Raw genomic sequence first — 24,362 nt, 5'->3', positions numbered from 1 at the left:
TCAACCATTAACTCTGCTCCTGTATGTGGTAGTGGAGAGAGAGGATCCGTTTCCCATTCAACCATTAACTCTGCTCCTGTATGTGGTAGTGGAGAGAGAGGATCCGTTTCCCATTCAACCATTAACTCTGCTCCTATATGTGGTAGTGGAGAGAGAGGATCCGTTTCCCATTCAACCATTAACTCTGCTCCTATATGTGGTAGTGGAAAGAGAGGATCCGTTTCCCATTCAACCATTAACTCTGCTCCTATATGTGGTAGTGGAGAGAGAGGATCCGTTTCCCATTCAACCATTAACTCTGCTCCTATATGTGGCAGTGGAGAGGATCCGTTTCCCATTCAACCATTAACTCTGCTCCTATGTGTGGTAGTGGAGAGAGAGGATCCGTTTCCCATTCAACCATTAACTCTGCTCCTATATGTGGCAGTGGAGAGAGAGGATCCGTTTCCCATTCAACCATTAACTCTGCTCCTTTATGTGGCAGTGGAGAGAGAGGATCCGTTTCCCATTCAACCATTAACTCTGCTCCTGTATGTGGTAGTGGAGAGAGAGGATCCGTTTCCCATTCAACCATTAACTCTGCTCCTGTATGTGGCAGTGGAGAGAGAGGATCCGTTTCCCATTCAACCATTAACTCTGCTCCTGTATGTGGTAGTGGAGAGAGAGGATCCGTTTCCCATTCAACCATTAACTCTGCTCCTATATGTGGCAGTGGAGAGAGAGGATCCGTTTCCCATTCAACCATTAACTCTGCTCCTGTATGTGGTAGTGGAGAGAGAGGATCCGTTTCCCATTCAACCATTAACTCTGCTCCTGTATGTGGCAGTGGAGAGAGAGGATCCGTTTTCCATTCAACCATTAACTCTGCTCCTGTGTGTGGTAGTGGAGAGAGAGGATCCGTTTCCCATTCAACCATTAACTCTGCTCCTGTATGTGGTAGTGGAGAGAGAGGATCCGTTTCCCATTCAACCATTAACTCTGCTCCTATATGTGGCAGTGGAGAGAGAGGATCCGTTTCCCATTCAACTATTAACTCTGCTCCTATATGTGGCAGTGGAGAGAGAGGATCCGTTTCCCATTCAACCATTAACTCTGCTCCTGTGTGTGGTAGTGGAGAGAGAGGATCCGTTTCCCATTCAACCATTAACTCTGCTCCTGTATGTGGTAGTGGAGAGAGAGGATCCGTTTCCCATTCAACCATTAACTCTGCTCCTGTGTGTGGTAGTGCCACTATCAACACTATGAAAAGTCCTATAGGATGGATGATCTACCACATATCAGATACACTTCCTACTATTAGCTTAATTAGATTAATGAACTAACTGTGATATGTGGTGGTCCCATCTAGCTATCTGAAGATGAATGAACTAACTGTGATATGTGGTGGTCCCATCTAGCTATCTGAAGATGAATGAACTAACTGTGATATGTGGTGGTCCCATCTAGCTATCTGAAGATGAATGCACTAACTGTGATATGTGGTGGTCCCACCTAGCTATCTGAAGATGAATGAACTAACTGTGATATGTGGTGGTCCCATCTAGCTATCTGAAGATGAATGAACTAACTGTGATATGTGGTGGTCCCATCTAGCTATCTGAAGATGAATGAACTAACTGTGATATGTGGTGGTCCCACCTAGCTATCTGAAGATGAATGAACTAACTGTGATATGTGGTGGTCCCATCTAGCTATCTGAAGATGAATGAACTAACTGTGATATGTGGTGGTCCCATCTAGCTATCTGAAGATGAATGAACTAACTGTGATATGTGGTGGTCCCACCTAGCTATCTGAAGATGAATGCACTAACTGTGATATGTGGTGGTCCCACATAGCTATCTGAAGATGAATGAACTAACTGTGATATGTGGTGGTCCCATCTAGCCATCTGAAGATGAATGAACTAACTGTGATATGTGGTGGTCCCATCTAGCTATCTGAAGATGAATGAACTAACTGTGATATGTGGTGGTCCCATCTAGCTATCTGAAGATGAATGCACTAACTGTGATATGTGGTGGTCCCACCTAGCTATCTGAAGATGAATGAACTAACTGTGATATGTGGTGGTCCCATCTAGCTATCTGAAGATGAATGAACTAACTGTGATATGTGGTGGTCCCATCTAGCTATCTGAAGATGAATGAACTAACTGTGATATGTGGTGGTCCCACCTAGCTATCTGAAGATGAATGAACTAACTGTGATATGTGGTGGTCCCATCTAGCTATCTGAAGATGAATGAACTAACTGTGATATGTGGTGGTCCCATCTAGCTATCTGAAGATGAATGAACTAACTGTGATATGTGGTGGTCCCACCTAGCTATCTGAAGATGAATGCACTAACTGTGATATGTGGTGGTCCCATCTAGCTATCTGAAGATGAATGAACTAACTGTGATATGTGGTGGTCCCATCTAGCTATCTGAAGATGAATGAACTAACTGTGATATGTGGTGGTCCCATCTAGCTATCTGAAGATGAATGAACTGTGATATGTGGTGGTCCCACATAGCTATCTGAAGATGAATGAACTAACTGTGATATGTGGTGGTCCCATCTAGCTATCTGAAGATGAATGCACTAACTGTGATATGTGGTGGTCCCACATAGCTATCTGAAGATGAATGAACTAACTGTGATATGTGGTGGTCCCATCTAGCTATCTGAAGATGAATGAACTAACTGTGATATGTGGTGGTCCCACCTAGCTATCTGAAGATGAATGCACTAACTGTGATATGTGGTGGTCCCATCTAGCTATCTGAAGATGAATGAACTAACTGTGATATGTGGTGGTCCCATCTAGCTATCTGAAGATGAATGAACTAACTGTGATATGTGGTGGTCCCATCTAGCCATCTGAAGATGAATGAACTAACTGTGATATGTGGTGGTCCCATCTAGCTATCTGAAGATGAATGAACTAACTGTGATATGTGGTGGTCCCATCTAGCTATCTGAAGATGAATGAACTGTGATATGTGGTGGTCCCACATAGCTATCTGAAGATGAATGAACTAACTGTGATATGTGGTGGTCCCATCTAGCTATCTGAAGATGAATGAACTGTGATATGTGGTGGTCCCACCTAGCTATCTGAAGATGAATGAACTAACTGTGATATGTGGTGGTCCCACCTAGCTATCTGAAGATGAATGAACTGTGATATGTGGTGGTCCCATCTAGCTATCTGAAGATGAATGAACTAACTGTGATATGTGGTGGTCCCATCTAGCTATCTGAAGATGAATGAACTGTGATATGTGGTGGTCCCATCTAGCTATCTGAAGATGAATGAACTAACTGTGATATGTGGTGGTCCCATCTAGCTATCTGAAGATGAATGAACTAACTGTGATATGTGGTTGTCTATATTTAGCTTTGGTCAAGAAAGAAACGATTGTTGATTAAATGTCCAGAACTTGATAGGCAAAGTCTAATCAAGGTCTTATAGTTCAGTAATTGAAGGACCTTGGGTCTAATCAAGGTCTTATAGTTGAGTAATTGAACGACCTTGGGTCTCGCTCACCTGAGGATTCCATCTTCGTGGTCTTCTCGACAACGGGCCGTTTCCCTGCCGACGGAGGCGGTTCCTCAAGGACCTCCATGAAGGCCAGGGGGAAGATTCCTATTCGCCCGTGGATCTGGCCCCGCCCCCACTCCTGACCAATCACCTCCGTCAGAGAGATGACATCACCCTCAGAGAAAGTCAGCCCGTCTTCCTCCTGCCCCTCGTAGTCGAACTGCGCCACACACCTCGAACCACTAACACACACACACACAGAGAGGGGGGTTAACAATACATTACTGAGTGTGAGTGTGAGAGTGAGTGTGTGAGCGTGTGTGTGTGAGCATGTGTGTGAGTGTGTGAGTGTGAGCATGTGTGTGAGTGTGTGAGTGTGTGTCCTACCTGACAGGTGCTGTGACCAGCTGGACCTTCTCCCCACTGGGCTGAGATGGAAGGACGGGCTGAAGGAGGACAGATGGAAAAAACAACAGAAAGATGAAACATAGGAAAAAACAACCAGTGTGCTGCTAAAGACTACACAAGGCTGTGAGGCATTAACGGAGGTTATGATTGGATCTTGTCATCAGATATGGATTCTGATTGGCTGTTGTTATCAGAGGGAGGCTTCGATTGGCTGTTGTCCTCAGAGGCGGGATCCCCGACCCTTCAGACATGCTAACACTGCTTATACCTACCCAGACCCTTCAGACATGCTAACATGCTAACACTGCTTATACCTACCCAGACCCTTCAGACATGCTAACATGCTAACACTGCTTATACCTACCCAGACCCTTCAGACATGCTAACATGCTAACACTGATTATACCTACCCAGACCCTTCAGACATGCTAACATGCTAACACTGATTATACCTGCACACACGCACACAGCTGAAAATCTATTATAGATACCTTTGCTACCATCCTCTCAACACTAATATTAAAGCCCCATTACCTACCATCCTCTCAACACTAATGTTAAAGCCCCATTACCTACCATCCTCTCTCCTCTCAACACTAATGTTAAAGCCCCATTACCTACCATCCTCTCCCCTCTCAACACTAATATTAAAGCCCCATTACCTACCATCCTTTCAACACTAATATTAAAGCCCCATTACCTACCATCCTCTCAACACTAATGTTAAAGCCCCATTACCTACCATCCTCTCAACACTAATGTTAAAGCCCCATTACCTACCATCCTCTCAACACTAATGTTAAAGCCCCATTACCTACCATCCTCTCTCCTCTCAACACTAATGTTAAAACCCCATTACCTACCATCCTCTCCCCTCTCAACACTAATGTTAAAGCCCCATTACCTACCATCCTCCCCTCTCAACACTAATGTTAAAGCCCCATTACCTACCATCCTCTCAACACTAATGTTAAAGCCCCATTACCTACCATCCTCCCCTCTCAACACTAATGTTAAAGCCCCATTACCTACCATCCTCTCAACACTAATGTTAAAGCCCCATTACCTACCATCCTCCCCTCTCAACACTAATGTTAAAACCCCATTACCTACCATCCTCCATCCTCTCAACACTAATGTTAAAGCCCCATTACCTACCATCCTCCCCTCTCAACACTAATGTTAAAACCCCATTACCTACCATCCTCTCAACACTAATATTAAAGCCCCATTACCTACCATCCTCTCAACACTAATGTTAAAGCCCCATTACCTACCATCCTCTCAACACTAATGTTAAAGCCCCATTACCTACCATCCTCCCCTCTCAACACTAATGTTAAAACCCCATTACCTACCATCCTCCATCCTCTCAACACTAATGTTAAAGCCCCATTACCTACCATCCTCCCCTCTCAACACTAATGTTAAAGCCCCATTACCTACCATCCTCTCAACACTAATGTTAAAGCCCCATTACCTACCATCCTCCCCTCTCAACACTAATGTTAAAGCCCCATTACCTACCATCCTCTCAACACTAATGTTAAAGCCCCATTACCTACCATCCTCTCCCCTCTCAACACTAATGTTAAAGCCCCATTACCTACCATCCTCCCCTCTCAACACTAATGTTAAAGCCCCATTACCTACCATCCTCTCAACACTAATGTTAAAGCCCCATTACCTACCATCCTCTCTCCTCTCAACACTAATGTAAAGCCCCATTACCTACCATCCTCTCTCCTCTCAACACTAATGTTAAAGCCCCATTACCTACCATCCTCTCTCCTCTCAACACTAATGTTAAAGCCCCATTACCTACCATCCTCTCTCCTCTCAACACTAATGTTAAAGCCCCATTACCTACCATCCTCTCAACACTAATGTTAAAGCCCCATTACCTACCATCCTCTCTCCTCTCAACACTAATGTAAAGCCCCATTACCTACCATCCTCCCCTCTCTCAAATCCATCCTCCAAATGCTCAACAGTTCAGACATATACATGCAGTGCATTGGGAATAGTAGTAGTATATTAGTACTTTAGTATTCAGACCCCTTGACTTTTTCCACATTTTGTTAGGTTACAGCCTTATTCTAAAATGGATTAAGTTGTTTTTTTCCCCTCATCAATCTACACACAATACCCCATAATGTCAAAACAAAAACAGGTTTTTCGATTTTACTTCTCAAATGTATTACAAATAAAAACTGAAATATCACATTTACATAAGTATTCAGACCCTTTACTCAGTACTTTGTTGAAGCACCTTTGACAGCGATTACAGCCTTGAGTGTTCTTGGGTATGACGCTACAAGCTTGGCACACCTGTATTTGGGGAGTTTCTCCCATTCTTCTCTGCAGATCCTCTCAAGCTCTGTCAGGTTGGATGGGGAGCGTCGCTGCACAGCTATTTTCAGGTCTCTACAGAGATGTTCGATCTGGGTCAAGTCCGGGATCTGGCTGGGCCACTCAAGGACATTCAGAGACTTGTCCCAAAGCCACTCCTGCGTTGTCTTGGCTGTGTGCTTAGGGTCGTTGTCCTGTTGGAAGGTGAACCTTCACCCCAATCTGAGGTCCTGAGTGCTCTGGAGCAGGTTTTCATCAAGGATCTATCTGCACTTTGTACTTTGAAAATGGATTAGATAAATAAAAATCCTTATCAATACCCCATAATGACAAAGCGAAACAGGTTTTTAGACATTTTTGCTAATGTTTTAAAAATAAAAAACAGAAACACCTTATTTAGATAAGTATTCAGAACCTTTGCTATGAGACTCAAATTGAGCCCAGGTGCACCCTGTTTCCATTGATCATCCTTGAGATGTTTCTACAACTTGGAGTCCATACCATTGATTTGACATTATTTGGAAAGGCACACACCTTTCTTTATAAGGTCCCACAGTTGACAGAAAAACCAAGCCATAAGGTCGAAGGAATTGTCTGTAGAGCTCCGAGACAGTATTGTGTCGAGGCACAGATCTGGGGAAGGGTACAAAAAAATGTCTGCAGCATTGAAGGTCCCCAAGAACACAGTGGCCTCCATCATTCTTAAATGGAAGAAGTTTGGAACCACCAAGACTCTTCCTAGAGCTGGCCGCCCGGCCAAACTGAGCAATCGGGAGAGAAGGGCCTTGGTCAGGGAGGTGACCAAGAACCTGATGGTCACTCTGACAGAGCTCCAGAGTTCCTCTGTGGAGATGGGAGAACTTTCCAGAAGGACAACCATCTCTGCAGCACTCCACCAATCAGGCCTTTATGGTAGAGTGGCCAGACGGAAGCCACTCCTCAGTAAAATGCACATGACAGCCCGCTTGGAGTTTGCCAAAAGGCACCTAAAGGAGTCTCAGACCATGAGAAACAAGATTCTCTGGTCTGATGAAACCAAGATTGAACTCTTTGGCCTGATTGCCAAGCGTCACGTCTGGAGGAAACCTGACACCATCCCTACGGTGAAGCATGGTGGTGGCAGCATCACACTGTGGGGATGTTTTTCAGCGGCAGGGACTGGGAGACTAGTCAGGCTCGAGGGAAAGATGAACGGAGCAAAGTATAGAGAGATCCTTGATGAAAACCTGCTCCAGAGCGCTCAGGACCTCAGACCGGGGAGAAGGTTCACCTTCCAACAGGACAACGACCCTAAGCACACAGCCAAGACAACGTAGGAGTGGCTGCGGGACAAGTCTCTGAATGTCCTTGAGTGGCCCAGCCAGAGCATGGACTTGAACCCAATCTAACATCTCTGGAGAGACCTGAAAATAGCTGTGCAGCGACGCTCCCCATCCAACCTGACAGAGCTTGAGAGGATCTGCAGAGAAGAATGGGAGAAACTCCCCAAATTCAGGTGTGCCAAGCTTGTAGTGTCATACCCAAGAAGACTCGAGGCTGTAATCACTGCCAAAGGTGCTTCAACAAAGTACTGAGTAAAGGGTCTGAATACTTATGTAAATGTGATATTTACGTTTTTTATTTGTAAAAAAATTGCTAGAATTTCTAAAACCCTGTTTTTGCTTTGTCATTTTTGGGGTGTTGTGTGTAGACTGACGAGGGAAAAAAAACATTTCATCCGTTTTAGAATAAGGCTGTAACGTAACAAAATGTGGAAAAAGTCAAGGGGTCTGAATACTTTCCGAATGCACTGTATATAGTAAAGCCAGTGTATAGCCAAAGTAGATGTTTGTGTTTACCATGTAGCTCTTGTACAGGGGGTGTCCAGGCTTGGGTCGGAGGGGTAGAGGGGGGCCTTTCTTTGGTGCCCTCTGACCCTGCGGCTGATTTGCTGATGGAGTGGTGGAGGGGCCAGGGACAGCCTGTTGATTGGCTGATGTGGTAGAGGGGGTGGCTACAGCCTGGGGAGGGGGTGGCTGATTGGATGATGTGGTAGAGGAGGTGGAGACAGCCTGGAGAGGTGGGTGTCGACCATTAACAGTCTTTATGGGAGGGGGTCGGAGAGGGAGCATCTTAAACAGTCCCTGGGGTCTGACACACACAGAGAGAGTGTGCAGGAGAGGAGAGGAGGGAGAGAGAGAGAGGGTAAGAGTGTGTGTGGGGTCTGGAATATATAAATAGAGATGTTCATAGCTATTATGTTAGGGATAAACGCCGCCGTTCTGTACATTACCTTGGAAATAATGGACGACGCAGCGGACTACAGAGGAGGCGTTTATCCTGATACCACAGTTATCAAATAAAACAATACTAAAACACACATTTACCGGTAGAAATTAAAATTTGCCGTTGATATTTTTTCATTTTAGAAGAGAATTCATACTTTCTCATCTTTTGGATGCTAATCGTTCATTCAATTAGTTCTATATTTAAGGACCCAGTTGTTCATTCTATTAGTTCTATATTTAAGGACACCACCCAGTTGTTCATTCTATTAGTTCTATATTTAAGGACACCACCCAGTTGTTCATTCTATTAGTTCTATATTTAAGGACACCACCCAGTTGTTCATTCTATTAGTTCTATATTTAAGGACACCACCCAGTTGTTCATTCTATTAGTTCTATATTTAAGGACACCACCCAGTTGTTCATTCTATTAGTTCTATATTTAAGGACACCACCCAGTTGTTCATTCTATTAGTTCTATATTTAAGGACAACACCCAGTTGTTCATTCTATTAGTTCTATATTTAAGGACACCACCCAGTTGTTCATTCTATTAGTTCTATATTTAAGGACACCACCCAGTTGTTCATTCTATTAGTTCTATATTTAAGGACACCACCCAGTTGTTCATTCTATTAGTTCTATATTTAAGGACACCACCCAGTTGTTCATTCTATTAGTTCTATATTTAAGGACACCACCCAGTTGTTCATTCTATTAGTTCTATATTTAAGGACACCACCCAGTTGTTCATTATATTACTTCTATATTTAAGGACACCACCCAGTTGTTCATTCTATTAGTTCTATATTTAAGGACACCACCCAGTTGTTCATTCTATTAGTTCTATATTTAAGGACACCACCCAGTTGTTCATTCTATTAGTTCTATATTTAAGGACACCACCCAGTTGTTCATTCTATTAGTTCTATATTTAAGGACACCACCCAGTTGTTCATTCTATTAGTTCTATATTTAAGGACACCACCCAGTTGTTCATTCTTTTAGTTCTATATTTAAGGACACCACCCAGTTGTTCATTCTATTAGTTCTATATTTAAGGACACCACCCAGTTGTTCATTCTTTTAGTTCTATATTTAAGGACACCACCCAGTTTTTCTATATATTCTTATCCCTTGCTAGCCAACTAGCTACGGCTAACACAGTCACGACCTCTGCAGCCAGAATAACAGCAAAGTAGCCGCATTTGCATTTGTTTAAGCTGTTTTCTATTGACATTCATTCGGCCACATCCATAACAATGGGCTGATGATGCCCGATGTAGCCCGGCATAGTGCCTGCTCGTCAGGACGCTCAACACCGTTCTTTACGAGGACACCGCTCAGTTGTAGCTCAGTTGGTAGAGCATGGCGTTTGCAACGCCAGGGTTGTGGGTTCGATTCCCACGGGGGGCCAGTATAAAATAAAATAAAAATAAAATAATAATAATAATGTATGCACTAACTGTAAGTCACTTTGGATAAGAGCGTCTGCTAAATGACTAAAATGTAAATGTAAATGTAAATATCAAACGCTAGGCTAGAAGCTAGCTAAATAGTTTGTTGCTAGCAAACCTGCCAATATGACAACCGAATTCAAAAACATCAGTTGCTGAAACCAGCTGGTCAAACTAGACATTTCATGTGGGAGGATTTGACAGCATGGCGCCACTTAGGGACCGGAGAAATTCCTGTTCTTAACTCACCACATTAGGTCATCAGATACTCCAAAAAAATATGTCTCTGCAAAAACAAATCAATGCTAGCTAGCTACGTTTTCCTTCGTTGGACCTGCGTTTACAATGTGTCAAATTTCGGTTTGTGTGGTTGTTGGTTTAGCTTTCTGTAACTTTGTAGCAAGTAGGGTCTGCATGTGTAGGCGCATATTATAGGGTGGCAGGTAGCCTAAGGTCGCTGGTTGAAATACCCAAGCCGACAAGGTGGAACATCTGTCGATGTGCCCTTGAGCAAGGCACTTAACCCTAATTTGCTCCGTACTACTATGGCCGACCCTGTAAAACAACACATTTCACTGTACCTATCCGGTGTATGTAACAATAAAACATATATATTGCGTCATGATTGCAAGGTGTCCCGATATCTTTTCCAACTGTCCCAATATTTGGTTTTAATGTCCATTCTAGAATGCCCTTCTAGCCAATCAGAAAGGAGTATTCAACAATGCTGTGGTATAAACTATTTTATTAGTATTGTATGTTTCTACCGGAGAGCAGTTACAAGCTAAGTCTATCAGGAGTCCAGGACACAGACACACACTTACCGAGGAGGAAGAGGAGGCTCACACTCTGAGGAGACCAGTGGGGTTTTCTTTTGGGCTGGAGCTGAGGGTAAGACTGGGGGTCTAGGACCCACTGGGGATGGAGCTACGGCTGGGGTCAGGGGTACTGGGGATGTGGGTATGGGGGTTTGGACGGAGGGTTTAGAGACCAGAGAGGGTCTCCTGTTCTCAGGTACAGCTAGTCCGGACGCAGGCAGGGGCACTGGAGAGAAGAGGAGAGGGTTAATAAACACTCACTGTTAGTGAGAGAAAATGTCTGCTTTTAGTACATGCCATTACAGTCACAGGTAACAGTTATGTAGATAACTTGAGGTTCCCACAGGAAACTGAATGACACACACACACACTAGTAGTTATGTTTACGCACAATCATGGCATTTTTTGCTTTACATGGTGGGTTGCGTAACAAATTAGCACGCTCACACTTTCTCTGACAATCCTATATAAAGAGAAAACCCATGTTTGAGGATGAAAACAACTCCATGACAGTAGCGTGACCTATGACCTTCAGCAGGACCAACAACCTTCCAATACATCAAGGAGAGCGCTGAAGGAGGGACCTTCAGCAGGACCAACAATCTTCCAATACATCAAGGAGAGCGCTGAAGGACAGCCAGTTGTGGTCAAACACAGCTGACAGACAGCACACAGCATCAAATAATGTTACAGAATAAGCATCCCATTCACTCCATTAGGCCCCATGAAATCAGAACAACACAAATGCACAACCATTACATTTCCAAAATGAAATTAACAAACCAGCTATTACTTCCCATTGTAAATATATTTTATCACGTTCATCACACTAACCGGTGATCTACAGTTTAAATGCAACAGTGTTTCATAGTCATTATTTCGAAGAGATAGCTAACAGCAAGCGAGCTGCAAACAAAAAACATTGCCACTCATCAGATGATGATAATTTGTAAACAAAGTCTGAAAGTTCATCTTGAAAAGGGTGATGCTATCAAATTAGCAACAACATCCACCTTGACGTTTATAACAGCTGCTGCAGCCGCTGTCGCAATTGTCACACAACTACAACACAAGCTAGCTAACGTTGTCACACAACTACAACACAAGCTAGCTAACGTTGTCACACAACTACAACACAAGCTAGCTAACGGTGTCACACAACTACAACACAAGCTAGCTAACGTTGTCACACAACTACAACACAAGCTAGCTAACGGTGTCACACAACTACAACACAAGCTAGCTAACGTTGTCACACAACTACAACACAAGCTAGCTAACGTTGTCACACAACTACAACACAAGCTAGCTAACGTTGTCACACTACTACGACACAAGCTAGCTAACGTTGTCACACAACTACAACACAAGCTAGCTAACGTTGTCACACAACTACAACACAAGCTAGCTAACGTTGTCACACAACTACAACACAAGCTAGCTAACGTTGTCACACAAGTACAACACAAGCTAGCTAACGTTGTCACACTACTACGACACAAGCTAGCTAACGTTGTCACACAACTACAACACAAGCTAGCTAACTTTGTCACACAACTACAACACAAGCTAGCTAACGTTGTCACACAACTACAACACAAGCTAGCTAACGTTGTCACACAACTACAACACAAGCTAGCTAACGGTGTCACACAACTACAACACAAGCTAGCTAACGTTGTCACACAACTACAACACAAGCTAGCTAACGGTGTCACACAACTACAACACAAGCTAGCTAACGTTGTCACACAACTACAACACAAGCTAGCTAACGTTGTCACACAACTACAACACAAGCTAGCTAACGTTGTCACACTACTACGACACAAGCTAGCTAACGTTGTCACACAACTACAACACAAGCTAGCTAACGTTGTCACACAACTACAACACAAGCTAGCTAACGTTGTCACACAACTACAACACAAGCTAGCTAACGTTGTCACACAAGTACAACACAAGCTAGCTAACGTTGTCACACTACTACGACACAAGCTAGCTAACGTTGTCACACAACTACAACACAAGCTAGCTAACTTTGTCACACAACTACAACACAAGCTAGCTAACGTTGTCACACAACTACAACACAAGCTAGCTAATGTTGTCACACAACTACAACACAAGCTAGCTAACGTTGTCACACTACTACGACACAAGCTAGCTAACGTTGTCACACAACTACAACACAAGCTAGCTAACGTTGTCACACTACTACAGCACAAGCTAGCTAACGTTGTCACACTACTACAGCACAAGCTAGCTAACGTTGTCACACTATTACGACACAAGCTAGCTAACGTTGTCACACAACTACAACACAAGCAAGCTAACGTTGTCACACAACTACAACACAAGCTAGCTAACGTTGTCACACTACTACAACACAAGCTAGCTAACGTTGTCACACTACTACGACACAAGCTAGCTAACGTTGTCACACAACTACAACACAAGCTAGCTAACGTTGTCACACAACTACAACACAAGCTAGCTAACGTTGTCACACAACTACAACACAAGCTAGCTAACGTTGTCACACAACTACAACACAAGCTAGCTAACGTTGTCACACAACTACAACACAAGCTAGCTAACGTTGTCACACAACTACAACACAAGCTAGCTAACGTTGTCACACTACTACGACACAAGCTAGCTAACGTTGTCACACAACTACAACACAAGCTAGCTAACGTTGTCACACAACTACAACACAAGCTAGCTAACGTTGTCACACAACTACAACACAAGCTAGCTAACGTTGTCACACAACTACAACACAAGCTAGCGAAAGTTGTCACACTACTACGACACAAGCTAGCTAACATTATCACACTACTAAAACACAAGCTAGCTAACGTTGTCACACTACTACAGCACAAGCTAGCTAACGTTGTCACACTACTACGACACAAGCTAGCTAACGTTGTCACACTACTACAACACAAGCTAGCTAACGTTGTTACACTACTACAGCACAAGCTAGCTAACGTTGTCACACTACTACGACACAAGCTAGCTAACGTTGTCACACAACTACAACACAAGCTAGCTAACGTTGTCACACAACTACAACACAAGCTAGCTAACATTATCACACTACTACAACACATGTGTGGGGATCTATTTTCTTATAACTAGATGTGATGCTTAGCTTAGAAAGAATACATTAATGATTAAACATAATAGGTTTGTGCTGTACTGATATAGATTGTTTAACATAACAAGCTGTGATTCATGTGAGGAACCGTTAGGGGGGAGGCTGAGACAGACTTGTGATTCACACACACACAGCCTCTTTGTTAAACCGCTCAAGGATATGTGTTCTGCTACAAAGAAGAACAAACTACAGTGGGGGAAAAAAGTATTTAGTCAGCCACCAATTGTGCAAGTTCTCCCACTTAAAAAGATGAGAGAGGCCTGTAATTTTCATCATAGGTATACGTCAACTATGACAGACAAAATGAGAAAGAAAAATCCAGAAAATCACATTGCAGGATTTTTTATGAATTTATTTGCAAATTATGGTGGAAAATATGTATTTGGTCAATAAGAAAAGTTTCTCAATACTTTGTTATATACCCTTTCTTGGCAATGACACAGGTCAAACGTTTTCTGTAAGTCTTCACAAGGTTTTCACACACTGTTGCTGGTATTTTGGCCCATTCCTCCATGCAGATCTCCTCTAGAGCAGTGATGTTTTGGGGCTGTCGCTGGGCAACATGGACTTTCAACTCCCTCCAAAGATTTTCTATGGGGTTGAGATCTGGAGACTGGCTAGGCCACTCCAGGACCTTGAAATGCTTCTTACGAAGCCACTCCTTCGTTGCCCGGGCGGTGTGTTTGGGATCATTGTCATGCTGAAAGACCCAGCCACGTTTCATCTTCAATGCCCTTGCTGATGGAAGGAGGTTTTCATTCAAAATCTCACGATACATGGCCCCATTCATTCTTTCCTTAACACGGAGCAGTCGTCCTGGTCCCTTTGCAGAAAAACAGCCCCAAAGCATGATGTTTCCACCCCCATGCTTCACAGTAGGTATGGTGTTCTTTGGATGCAACTCAGCATTCTTTGTCCTCCAAACACGACGAGTTGAGTTTTTACCAAAAAGTTCTATTTTGGTTTCATCTGACCATATGACATTCTCCCAATCCTCTTCTGGATCATCCAAATGCACTCTAGCAATCTTTAGACGGGCCTGGACATGTACTGGCTTAAGCAGGGGGCCACGTCTGGCACTGCAGGATTTGAGTCCCTGGCGGCGTAGTGTGTTACTGATGGTAGGCTTTGTTACTTTGGTCCCAGCTCTCTGCAGGTCATTCACTAGGTCCCCCCGTGTGGTTCTGGGATTTTTGCTCACCGTTCTTGTGATCATTTTGACCCCACGGGGTGAGATCTTGCGTGGAGCCCCAGATCGAGGGAGATTATCAGTGGTCTTGTATGTCTTCCATTTCCTAATAATTGCTCCCACAGTTGATTTCTTCAAACCAAGCTGCTTACCTATTGCAGATTCAGTCTTCCCAGCCTGGTGCAGGTCTACAATTTTGTTTCTGGTGTCCTTTGACAGCTCTTTGGTCTTGACCATAGTGGAGTTTGGAGTGTGACTGTTTGAGGTTGTGGACAGGTGTCTTTTATACTGATAACAAGTTCAAACAGGTGCCATTAATACAGGTAACGAGTGGAGGACAGAGGAGCCTCTTAAAGAAGTTACAGGTCTGTGAGAGCCAGAAATCTTGCTTGTTTGTAGGTGACCAAATACTTATTTTCCACCATAATTTGCAAATAAATTCATTAAAAATCCTACAATGTGATTTTCTGGAGAAAAAAAATCTCAATTTGTCTGTCATAGTTGACGTGTACCTATGATGAAAATTACAGGCCTCTCTCATCTTTTTAAGTGGGAGAACTTGCACAATTGGTGGCTGACTAAATACTTTTCCCCCACTGTAGTATATATAATACAGTTGAAGTCAGAAGTTTACATACACTTAGGTTGAAGTCATTAAAACTTGTTTTTCAACCACTCCACAAATTTCTTGATAACAAACTATAGTTTTGGCAAGTCGGTTAGGACCTCTACTTTGTGCATGACACAAGTAATTTTTCCAACAATTGTTTACAGACAGATTATTTCACTTATAATTCACTGTATCACAATTCCAGTGAGTCAGAAGTTTACATACACTAAGTTGACTGTGCCTTTAAACAGCTTGGAAAATTCCAGAAAATGATGTCATGGCATTAGAAGCTTCTGATAGGCTAATTGACATCATTTGAGTCAATTGGAGGTGTACCTGTGGATGTATTTCAAGGCCTACCTTCAAACTCAGTGCCTCTTTGCTTGACATCATGGGAAAATCAAAAGAAATCAGCCAAGACCTCAGAAAGAAAATGGTAGACCTCCACAAGTCTGGTTCATCCTTGGGAGCAATTTCCAAACGCCTAAAGGTACCACGTTCATCTGTACAAACAATAGTACGCAAGTATAAACACCATGGGACCACGAAGCCGTCATACCGCTCAGGAATGAGACGCGTTCTGTCTCCTAGAGATGAACGTACTTTGGTGCGAAAAGTGCAAATCAATCCCAGAACAACAGCAAAGGACCTTGTGAAGATGCTGGAGGAAACCGGTACAAAAGTATCCATATCCCCAGTAAAACGAGTCCTATATCGACATAACCTGAAAGGCCACTCAGCAAGGGAGAAGCCACTGCTCCAAAACCGCCATAAAAAAGCCAGACTACGGTTTGCAACTGCACATGGGGACAAAGATCGTACTTTTTGGAGAAATTTCCTCTGGTCTGATGAAACAAAAATAGAACTGTTTGGCCATAATGACCATCGTTATGTTTGGAGGAAAAAGTGGGTTGCCTGCAAGCCGAAGAACACCATCCCAACCGTGAAGCACGGGGGTGTCAGCATCATGCTGTGGGGGTGCTTTGCTTCAGGAGGGACTGGTGCAATTCACAAAATAGATGGCATCATGAGGAAGGAAAATTATGTGGATATATTGAAGCAACATCTCAAGACATCAGTCAGGAAGTTAAAGCTTGGTCGCAAATGGGTCTTCCAAATGGACAATGACCCCAAGCATACTTCCAAAGTTGTGGCAAAATGGCTTAAGGACAACAAAGTCAAGGTTTTGGAGTGGCCATCACAAAGCCCTGACCTCAATACTATAGAAAATGTCTGGGAATGTGACGAAAGAAATAAAAGCTGAAATAAATCATTCTCTCTACTATTATTCTGACATTTCACATTCTTAAAATAAAGTGGTGATCCTAACTGACCTAAGACAGGGAATTTTTACTAGGATTAAATGTCAGGAATTGTGGAAAAACTGAACAGTAATAATAAATAATCCCTGCATTCTCCATGTAATGCCTGTTAACAGTTCCATTAGATGGATCAATGCTTATCCACTGTCCCACAGCACAGCAGCCAATTATTTTCCCCTGCAAAAAATGTCTCTACATATTATTTCCCCTGGCATTTGGTTTGAACAGATGAGGTTTGTATAAACCAAAGCCGTCTGCCTGTCACGAACAGAAGAGGACCCAAGAGCGCAAGTTCAAATTCAGAGTTCTTTATTCAAGGTTACAGGCGGGAAGAGGAGTCCCAGGGGTGTCAGGGGTCTTTCAGGGTCCTCCTGTGGGTACCTGTGCTCCGGGGGTCACCAAATGTCCGGGGGTGTCCAGTCCAAGTGCTTAGTGTGTGTGTTCCCCAGTGATGGAGCGGCGTATCGGGCCGAGGGTGGTGAAACGTCTGGGCACGCTCATCTGGTGGTCGGAGACCTGGGGGAACACACACACACAACAGCAATATGAATGGCAGGCAGAAGTACAGAACAGGGCTGGGCAAATATCGTGGTGAGAGACAGAAGGCAGAAACGAGTTACCGGAGGGGGCTGAAGATCGGAGAGTAGTCGAGGTCCAGAAGGCAGGTTGGGATAGACGGGGCAGTAGAACAAGGAGGCAGTCAAGAAAGGATCGGTATCACAAACAGGAGTCAGAGCGCAGACAGGCAGGTTACTGGTCCGGGTTTGAAGACGATCTGACAGGGCTTGGCTGAAAACCAGGGCTTGATATACTGGGAGAGGTAGTGGGGAAATGCAGTTCAGCTGGCAGAGTAATTAGAACAGAGTGAGGCAAGGTGAGGATGGTGAGTGGGAAATGCAGTGCAGCTGGCCAGGTAACAAGAGCAGAGCAGGGCAGGTGGAGCTAGTTAGGCTGAGTAGAGAGAGGGAGGTGAGCAGAGTGGAAGATAATTGAATGCAATTAATGTTGCTACCAGGGAGAGAGAGTGCTCATGACAGGACCCCCCTCCAAGGGACGGCCCCAGAAGTCCCAAGAACAACATCATGCCGGGAGGGTGGAGGGGAGCAGGCGGCGGGTCAGAACTCCTCCGAGCGGTCCGAGTGAATCTCCTCATCCTCAGAAGGAGCTGGAGGGTCACGGTCGGGAGACAGGACAGGCACTGAGACAGGAGCAGGGCGGGCCGGACGGCTAGGAACCCCTCTTGGACGGCCCCTACGGATTGCAGGCTGATCAGGATGTAGTCGGTGGAAGTCAGTGATAAGGGTCCGGTCCACTATCCTCCTGGCCGGGATCCAGGTCCTCTCCTCTGGACCATATCCCTCCCAATCAACGAGGTACTGGAGACCCCTACCCCTTCGCCTAGAGCGGAGCAGCCGCCGGGACGGTGAAGACAGGACCGCCATCTACGAGGCGCGGAGGAGGTGGCGCCGGAGCTGCAGGGACCAGGGGACTTTCATGGACCGGCTTGACCTTGGAGACGTGGAAGGTGGGGTGGACCCGCATGGAAGCGGGCAACTGAAGTCGGACCGCCGTTGGACTGATGACTTTCTGCACAGGAAAAGGACCAATGAAGCGAGGGGCCAGCCTTCGTGATACAACCCGCAGCGGCAGATCCCGGGCAGACAGCCAGACCTTCTGACCAACCCGGTAAGTAGGTGCTGGGGTCCTCCGTCGGTTGGCACCGACGGCGTAGCTGGTTCCAGACTTCAGGAGCACAGTGCGAGCCTGGGCCCAAGTGCGGCGGCAGCGGCGGGCATACGCAAGAGCAGACGGACAGGTGGCATCCGCCTCCTGGCTGGCAAACAGTGGAGGTTGATACCCGTAGACACACTGAAAGGGGGAGAGCCCGGTGGAGGAACTGGTGAGTGAATTATGGGCATATTCCACCCAGAGCAGGTGTTGAGCCCAGGCCCGGGGATTTTGGGAAGCCACACACCTCAGTGCCTTCTCCAGCTCCTGGTTCATGCGTTCAGTCTGGCCGTTTGACTGCGGGGTGGAATCCAGACGATAGGCTGGCGGTGGCCCCAAGGAGATGACAGAATTCCTTCCAAAAGGTTGCTGAGAATTGCGGGCCCCGGTCTGACACTATATCCTGGGGTAGGCCATGGATACGAAACACATGTTCCAGGACCACCTGGGAGGTCTCTTTAGCAGAGGGTAGTTTGGGAAGGGGCACGAAGTGGGTCATCTTACTAAAGCGGTCAACAATGGTAAGGATGACTGTGTGTCCGTCAGAGGGCGGAAGGCCCGTAACAAAGTCCAGTGAAACGTGGGACCAGGGCCTCTTGGGTATGAGTAGGGGTTGCAGCAACCCAGCAGGAGGCTGGTTGGGAGTCTTGTTTCGGTTACAAGTGGGACAAGCTCGGATGAATTCTCGGACATCCGTCTCATCCCCCGCCACCAGAACCGCTGGCGGACCAGATGAAGGGTGCAGTGATGCCGGGATGACAGGCCAGACAGGATTCGTGCCCCCACTGAATCACAGGTGACCTGAGATTTGCTGGAACAAACAGACGGTTGGGGCGCTGGTGCTTGGACCTGGCTGGTCCCGAAGAGCCTCCATGACCTGCTTCTCGATCTCCCAGGTGAGGGCCGCTACGACCAAGTGGCTGGGAAGAATGGGAGCTGTCATGGCGGTGGTCTCGTCCTTCTGAAACATCCGGGAAAGAGCATCAGGTTTGATGTTGCGAGATCCCGGGCGGTAGGAGAGCGTGAAATTGAAGCGCTAAAGAACAGAGACCACCGCTGTTGACGGGAGTTCAGCCTCCTGGCTGTTTGGATATACTCCAGGTTCTTGTGGTCTGTCCACACTACGAATGGTTCCTTTGACCCCTCTAACCAGTGCCGCCATTCTTCAAGGGCGAGCTTGACAGCCAACAGCTCGCGGTTCCCAATGTCGTAGTTGCATTCGGCAGGGGTTGGCCGACGGGAGTAGAAGGCACAGGGGTGCATCTTGCCATCCTCAGCTGCTCTTTGAGAAAGCACTGCACCCACTCCCACGTCCGAAGCATCTACCTCCACCACAAACTGCCTTGCTGCATCTGGCATCTGGAGGATGGGAGCAGAAGTGAAACATGTCTTGAGGATATTGAAGGCCTTATCAGCAGCTGATGTCCATTGGTACGGTTGTTTAGTGCTGGTTAGCGCCGTGAGGGTGCAGCCACTGTGCTATAGTTTCTGATGAATCTCCTATAAAAGTTGGCAAAGCCCAGGAACTGTTGCAATTTCTTCCGAGACTCAGGAACTGGCCAGGAAGTGACAGCCGACACCTTCGTGAGATCCATCTGAATGCTGCCCTCGGTCACCACATACCCCAGGAATGAAACGGTCTTGGCATGGAACTCGCACTTCTCTGCCTTCACGAAAGAGAGTTCTCCAGCAGGCGGCGCAGGACCAACCGGACGTGGTGCGTGTGTTCTGACAGAGTCTTTGAGAATATTAAAATATCGTCAAGGTACACAAATACGAACGTATTTAGCATGTCCCTGAGGATATCATTCACTAGGGCTTGAAAAACTGCTGGGGCATTGGTGAGGCCGAAGGGCATGACGAGATATTCATAGTGGCCGGTTGGTGTGTTGAACGCTGTCTTCCATTCGTCTCCCTCCCTCATCCGCACCAGATGGTAGGCATTGCGAAGGTCCAGCTTAGTGAATACAGTGGCTCCCTGCAGCAGTTCGAAGACAGACGAAAGTAAGGGCAGTGGGTAGCGATTCTTAACCGTGATGTCGTTCAGACCCCGGTAATCTATGCATGGACGAAGAGAACCGTCCTTCTTGCCGACAAAGAAGAATCCCGCTCCTGCGAGGGAAGACGACGGTCTAATTATCCCGGAGGCAAGAGAGTCATTAATGTAGTCCTCCATGGCCTTTCTTTCCGGGGCTGACAGTGAATACAGACGACCCTTGGGAGGTGCTGTGCCAGGCAGGAGATCAATCGCGCAGTCATAGGGTCTGTGTGGGGGGTAGAGATGTCGCCTTGGATTTGTTGAACACCTCTTTCAGGCTGTGGTAACAGGCCGGAACATTGGATATGTCGGAGGTAGCGCTAGATCCTTCCCGGTGAACGGGCAGGGTGGCCCCCCTTAAACAGGTCTGGTGACAACTCCTTCCCCACTCACGGACTGTTCCTGTCTCCCAGTCGATGTGGGGGGTTGTGCTGACGGAGCCACGGGTATCCAAGAATGAGTGGTTGGCCAGGTGAGTGTAGGAGGTGAAACTGGATGGACTCCTGGTGGTTTCCTGACAGCAGGATTGTCACAGGGGCGGAGATATGAGTGACAGTGCCAAGATGATGCCCATCCAGGGCTCGTGCAGGAATGGGTTGTGTCAGTTGATGATGGTTCACGCCCAGTTGCTGTGCAAGCTCAGGGTCCATGATGTTTGCTTCGGCTCCGGAATCCACAAGGGCGGCCAATGTATGAGTCTTGTCAGAAAGCTGAAGGCGGAGATGAAGCAGGGTCTTTCGGATGGAGGGAGACTGAAGGCTTGTTGAGCTCACCCGGATCTCCCCTACACCTGGTGAGCTGCGGCTTTTGCCGGACAAGTAGCGACACGGTGATTCTCGCCACCACAGTAGAGGCAAAGGTTGGAGCTTAGACGGCGCCCGACGCTCCTCGGGAGTCAGAGAGGCACGGCCAATCTCCATGGGCTCAGGCTGATTGAGTTGGCTATGGGACTTGACAGGCAGGGGCTGGACAGAAGCGGTATCGACCCGAGTACGGATGGCAGGTTGACTGAGACGGCCCTTCTCCCTCCTCCGGGTCTGTATACGGCGGTCAACGCGAACGGCAAGGTCAATGGCGGCATCAAGCGTTGAGGGCGGGTCATGGGAAACAAGCTCGTCCCTGATATAGTCCGCCAGGCTATGGAGGAAGGCTTGCACCAGTGCCTCTGGGTTAAACGAGCTTTGACTGGTCAGGGTACGAAAGTCAATGGAGAAGTCTGCCACTGTCCGATTGCCCTGACGGATGGTGAGCAGAGCTTGTGACGCTTCGGCTGTTGGCGAGCCTAGGTCAAAGACCTTTAACATCTCCTCCTCAAAGGCACTGAAGGAGGCACAGGCTGGGGGTTTGCCGGTCGAATTCCGCCGTTCCCCACAACCCGAGCTCGACCGGTGAGATGTGTGATGACATACCCCACCTTGGCTCCCTCTGTTGAGAAAGTCCTGGGCTGTAGTGCAAACTGGATACGGCAGCTGCTCAAGAATGGTCTTACTTGCTTCTGGTTGCCATCAAACGTTCCGGGTTCCCAATCCTTGGTTCAGGAGCGTGGGGATCTGGTGGCAGCACTGCCGGGCCTGCAGCATTGGGACCTCCAGCGGAGGGATGAAGGAGTATCGGTGGTACAGGAACAAAAGGACCAGGGGGGGTGCAGGTGGAGTAGCCGGGCTTGAGAGTAGTTGCAGGGCTTGGGCTAGCTGTTGTTGCTGCAGTTGGAACTGTTGTTGCTGCTGGTTGAATAGCTGGAGAAGGGAAGCGATGTCGCCAGCCATCCGATTTATGTCTCCCTCAGAGCGTTCCAGTCGCTGTAGGGCAGTCCTCTCTGGCTCTTCCTCCATCGTGGTCAGGGAGTGCGCTGGGTCCATGATGTTCAGATCGTTCTGTCACGAACAGAAGAGGACCCAAGAGCGCAAGTTCAAATTCAGAGTTCTTTATTCAAGGTTACAGGCGGGAAGAGGAGTCCCAGGGGTGTCAGGGGTCTTTCAGGGTCCTCCTGTGGGTACCTGTGCTCCGGGGTCACCAAATGTCCGGGGGTGTCCAGTCCAAGTGCTTAGTGTGTGTGTTCCCCAGTGATGGAGCGGCGTATCGGGCCGAGGGTGGTGAAACGTCTGGGCACGCTCATCTGGTGGTCGGAGACCTGGGGGAACACACACACAACAGCAATATGAATGGCAGGCAGAAGTACAGAACAGGGCTGGGCAAATATCGTGGTGAGAGACAGAAGGCAGAAACGAGTTACCGGAGGGGCTGAAGATCGGAGAGTAGTCGAGGTCCAGAAGGCAGGTTGGGATAGACGGGGCAGTAGAACAAGGAGGCAGTCAAGAAAGGATCGGTATCACAAACAGGAGTCAGAGCGCAGACAGGCAGGTTACTGGTCCGGGTTTGAAGACGATCTGACAGGGCTTGGCTGAAAACCAGGGCTTGATATACTGGGAGAGGTAGTGGGGAAATGCAGTTCAGCTGGCAGAGTAATTAGAACAGAGTGAGGCAAGGTGAGGATGGTGAGTGGGAAATGCAGTGCAGCTGGCCAGGTAACAAGAGCAGAGCAGGGCAGGTGGAGCTAGTTAGGCTGAGTAGAGAGAGGGAGGTGAGCAGAGTGGAAGATAATTGAATGCAATTAATGTTGCTACCAGGGAGAGAGAGTGCTCATGACACTGCCTCGCCGACCTGTGGCGAGGCAGACGGTCTACACTGTGCCACGCATATCAACGTGAGGAGACTGACAGCTTCTCTGAGCCAGGTTGAATTCATTTATCAGGATCATTATAAAACGGATATATCCAAAGGAATGGCTACAGAAACAAAGGTAAAAACAAATGAAAGTGCACATAGTTTGCTGTCCTTTCAGCTGCTTGATGTGATTGTGTGTTAGCTTTAGTTGGCTAGCTAGCAGAGGAGAAGGAGCTAGCCTGCATAGCAACATGCCAATGATTTGTTTAGCATAGCAACCGTTGCAAATAGAGTGAACGACTAGCCTGTTTGGTTAGCAACTTCTGAATCTCAGAACTAACAACTGTCTTTTCCCCGGACTATATTGTCTGGTGGAAGGGTAAAATAAAATACATTTACTCATTAAAATCGAATTAATGAAAACATGTCATTCATCTTTTTTTAATATGTTGGCAAACCTTTTCTAAAAGCAATAAGGCATGAGAACCCGGGATTATCATGTGACGAACTCCCGACTAAGGCCTATTCTAAAACCGCGTTCACGTGCTAGTCGGAACTAGGAAACTCCGAAAATTCCTCCCTAGCTAACTGGACGAACACTGCACTGTATAACTACACCCAGTTAGCAAGTCGGAAATTTCAGAGTTGCGACTCGCACGTGAACACGGCCTATGGCTGCCTTAACTGCCTTCATTGTACTGCAGCCATGAGCCATTAAGCTTAGTGCTTAATACACTGCACACTGCACACTGCACACTGCACACACTACACACTACACACTACACACACACACTACACACACACACACTTAC

The 24,362-nt window shown here is 46.5% G+C and overlaps 1 protein-coding gene across 3 annotated transcripts in view; it reads right to left on the bottom strand.

Moving 5' to 3' along the window:
* The window catches only part of LOC121571062 (SH3 domain-containing protein 19-like), a 54,232-nt gene that overhangs the window by 6,930 nt on the left and 22,940 nt on the right, over positions 1–24,362 (bottom strand). For all 3 annotated transcript variants that reach the window (XM_041882303.2, XM_041882306.2, XM_041882305.2), the window contains 4 exons: positions 10,840–11,059; positions 8,130–8,421; positions 3,919–3,977; positions 3,538–3,773 (listed from right to left, as the gene is read on the bottom strand). In XM_041882303.2, the coding sequence (XP_041738237.1) occupies positions 3,538–3,773; positions 3,919–3,977; positions 8,130–8,421; positions 10,840–11,059 (807 nt within the window). The remainder of the gene's footprint in view (positions 1–3,537; positions 3,774–3,918; positions 3,978–8,129; positions 8,422–10,839; positions 11,060–24,362) is intronic.

Source organism: Coregonus clupeaformis, unplaced genomic scaffold, assembly GCF_020615455.1.
Source record: "Coregonus clupeaformis isolate EN_2021a unplaced genomic scaffold, ASM2061545v1 scaf0059, whole genome shotgun sequence".
Taxonomy (NCBI): domain Eukaryota; kingdom Metazoa; phylum Chordata; class Actinopteri; order Salmoniformes; family Salmonidae; genus Coregonus; species Coregonus clupeaformis.
Note: the sequence above shows the minus strand (reverse complement) of the source record. Positions and strands in the feature narration are given on the sequence as shown.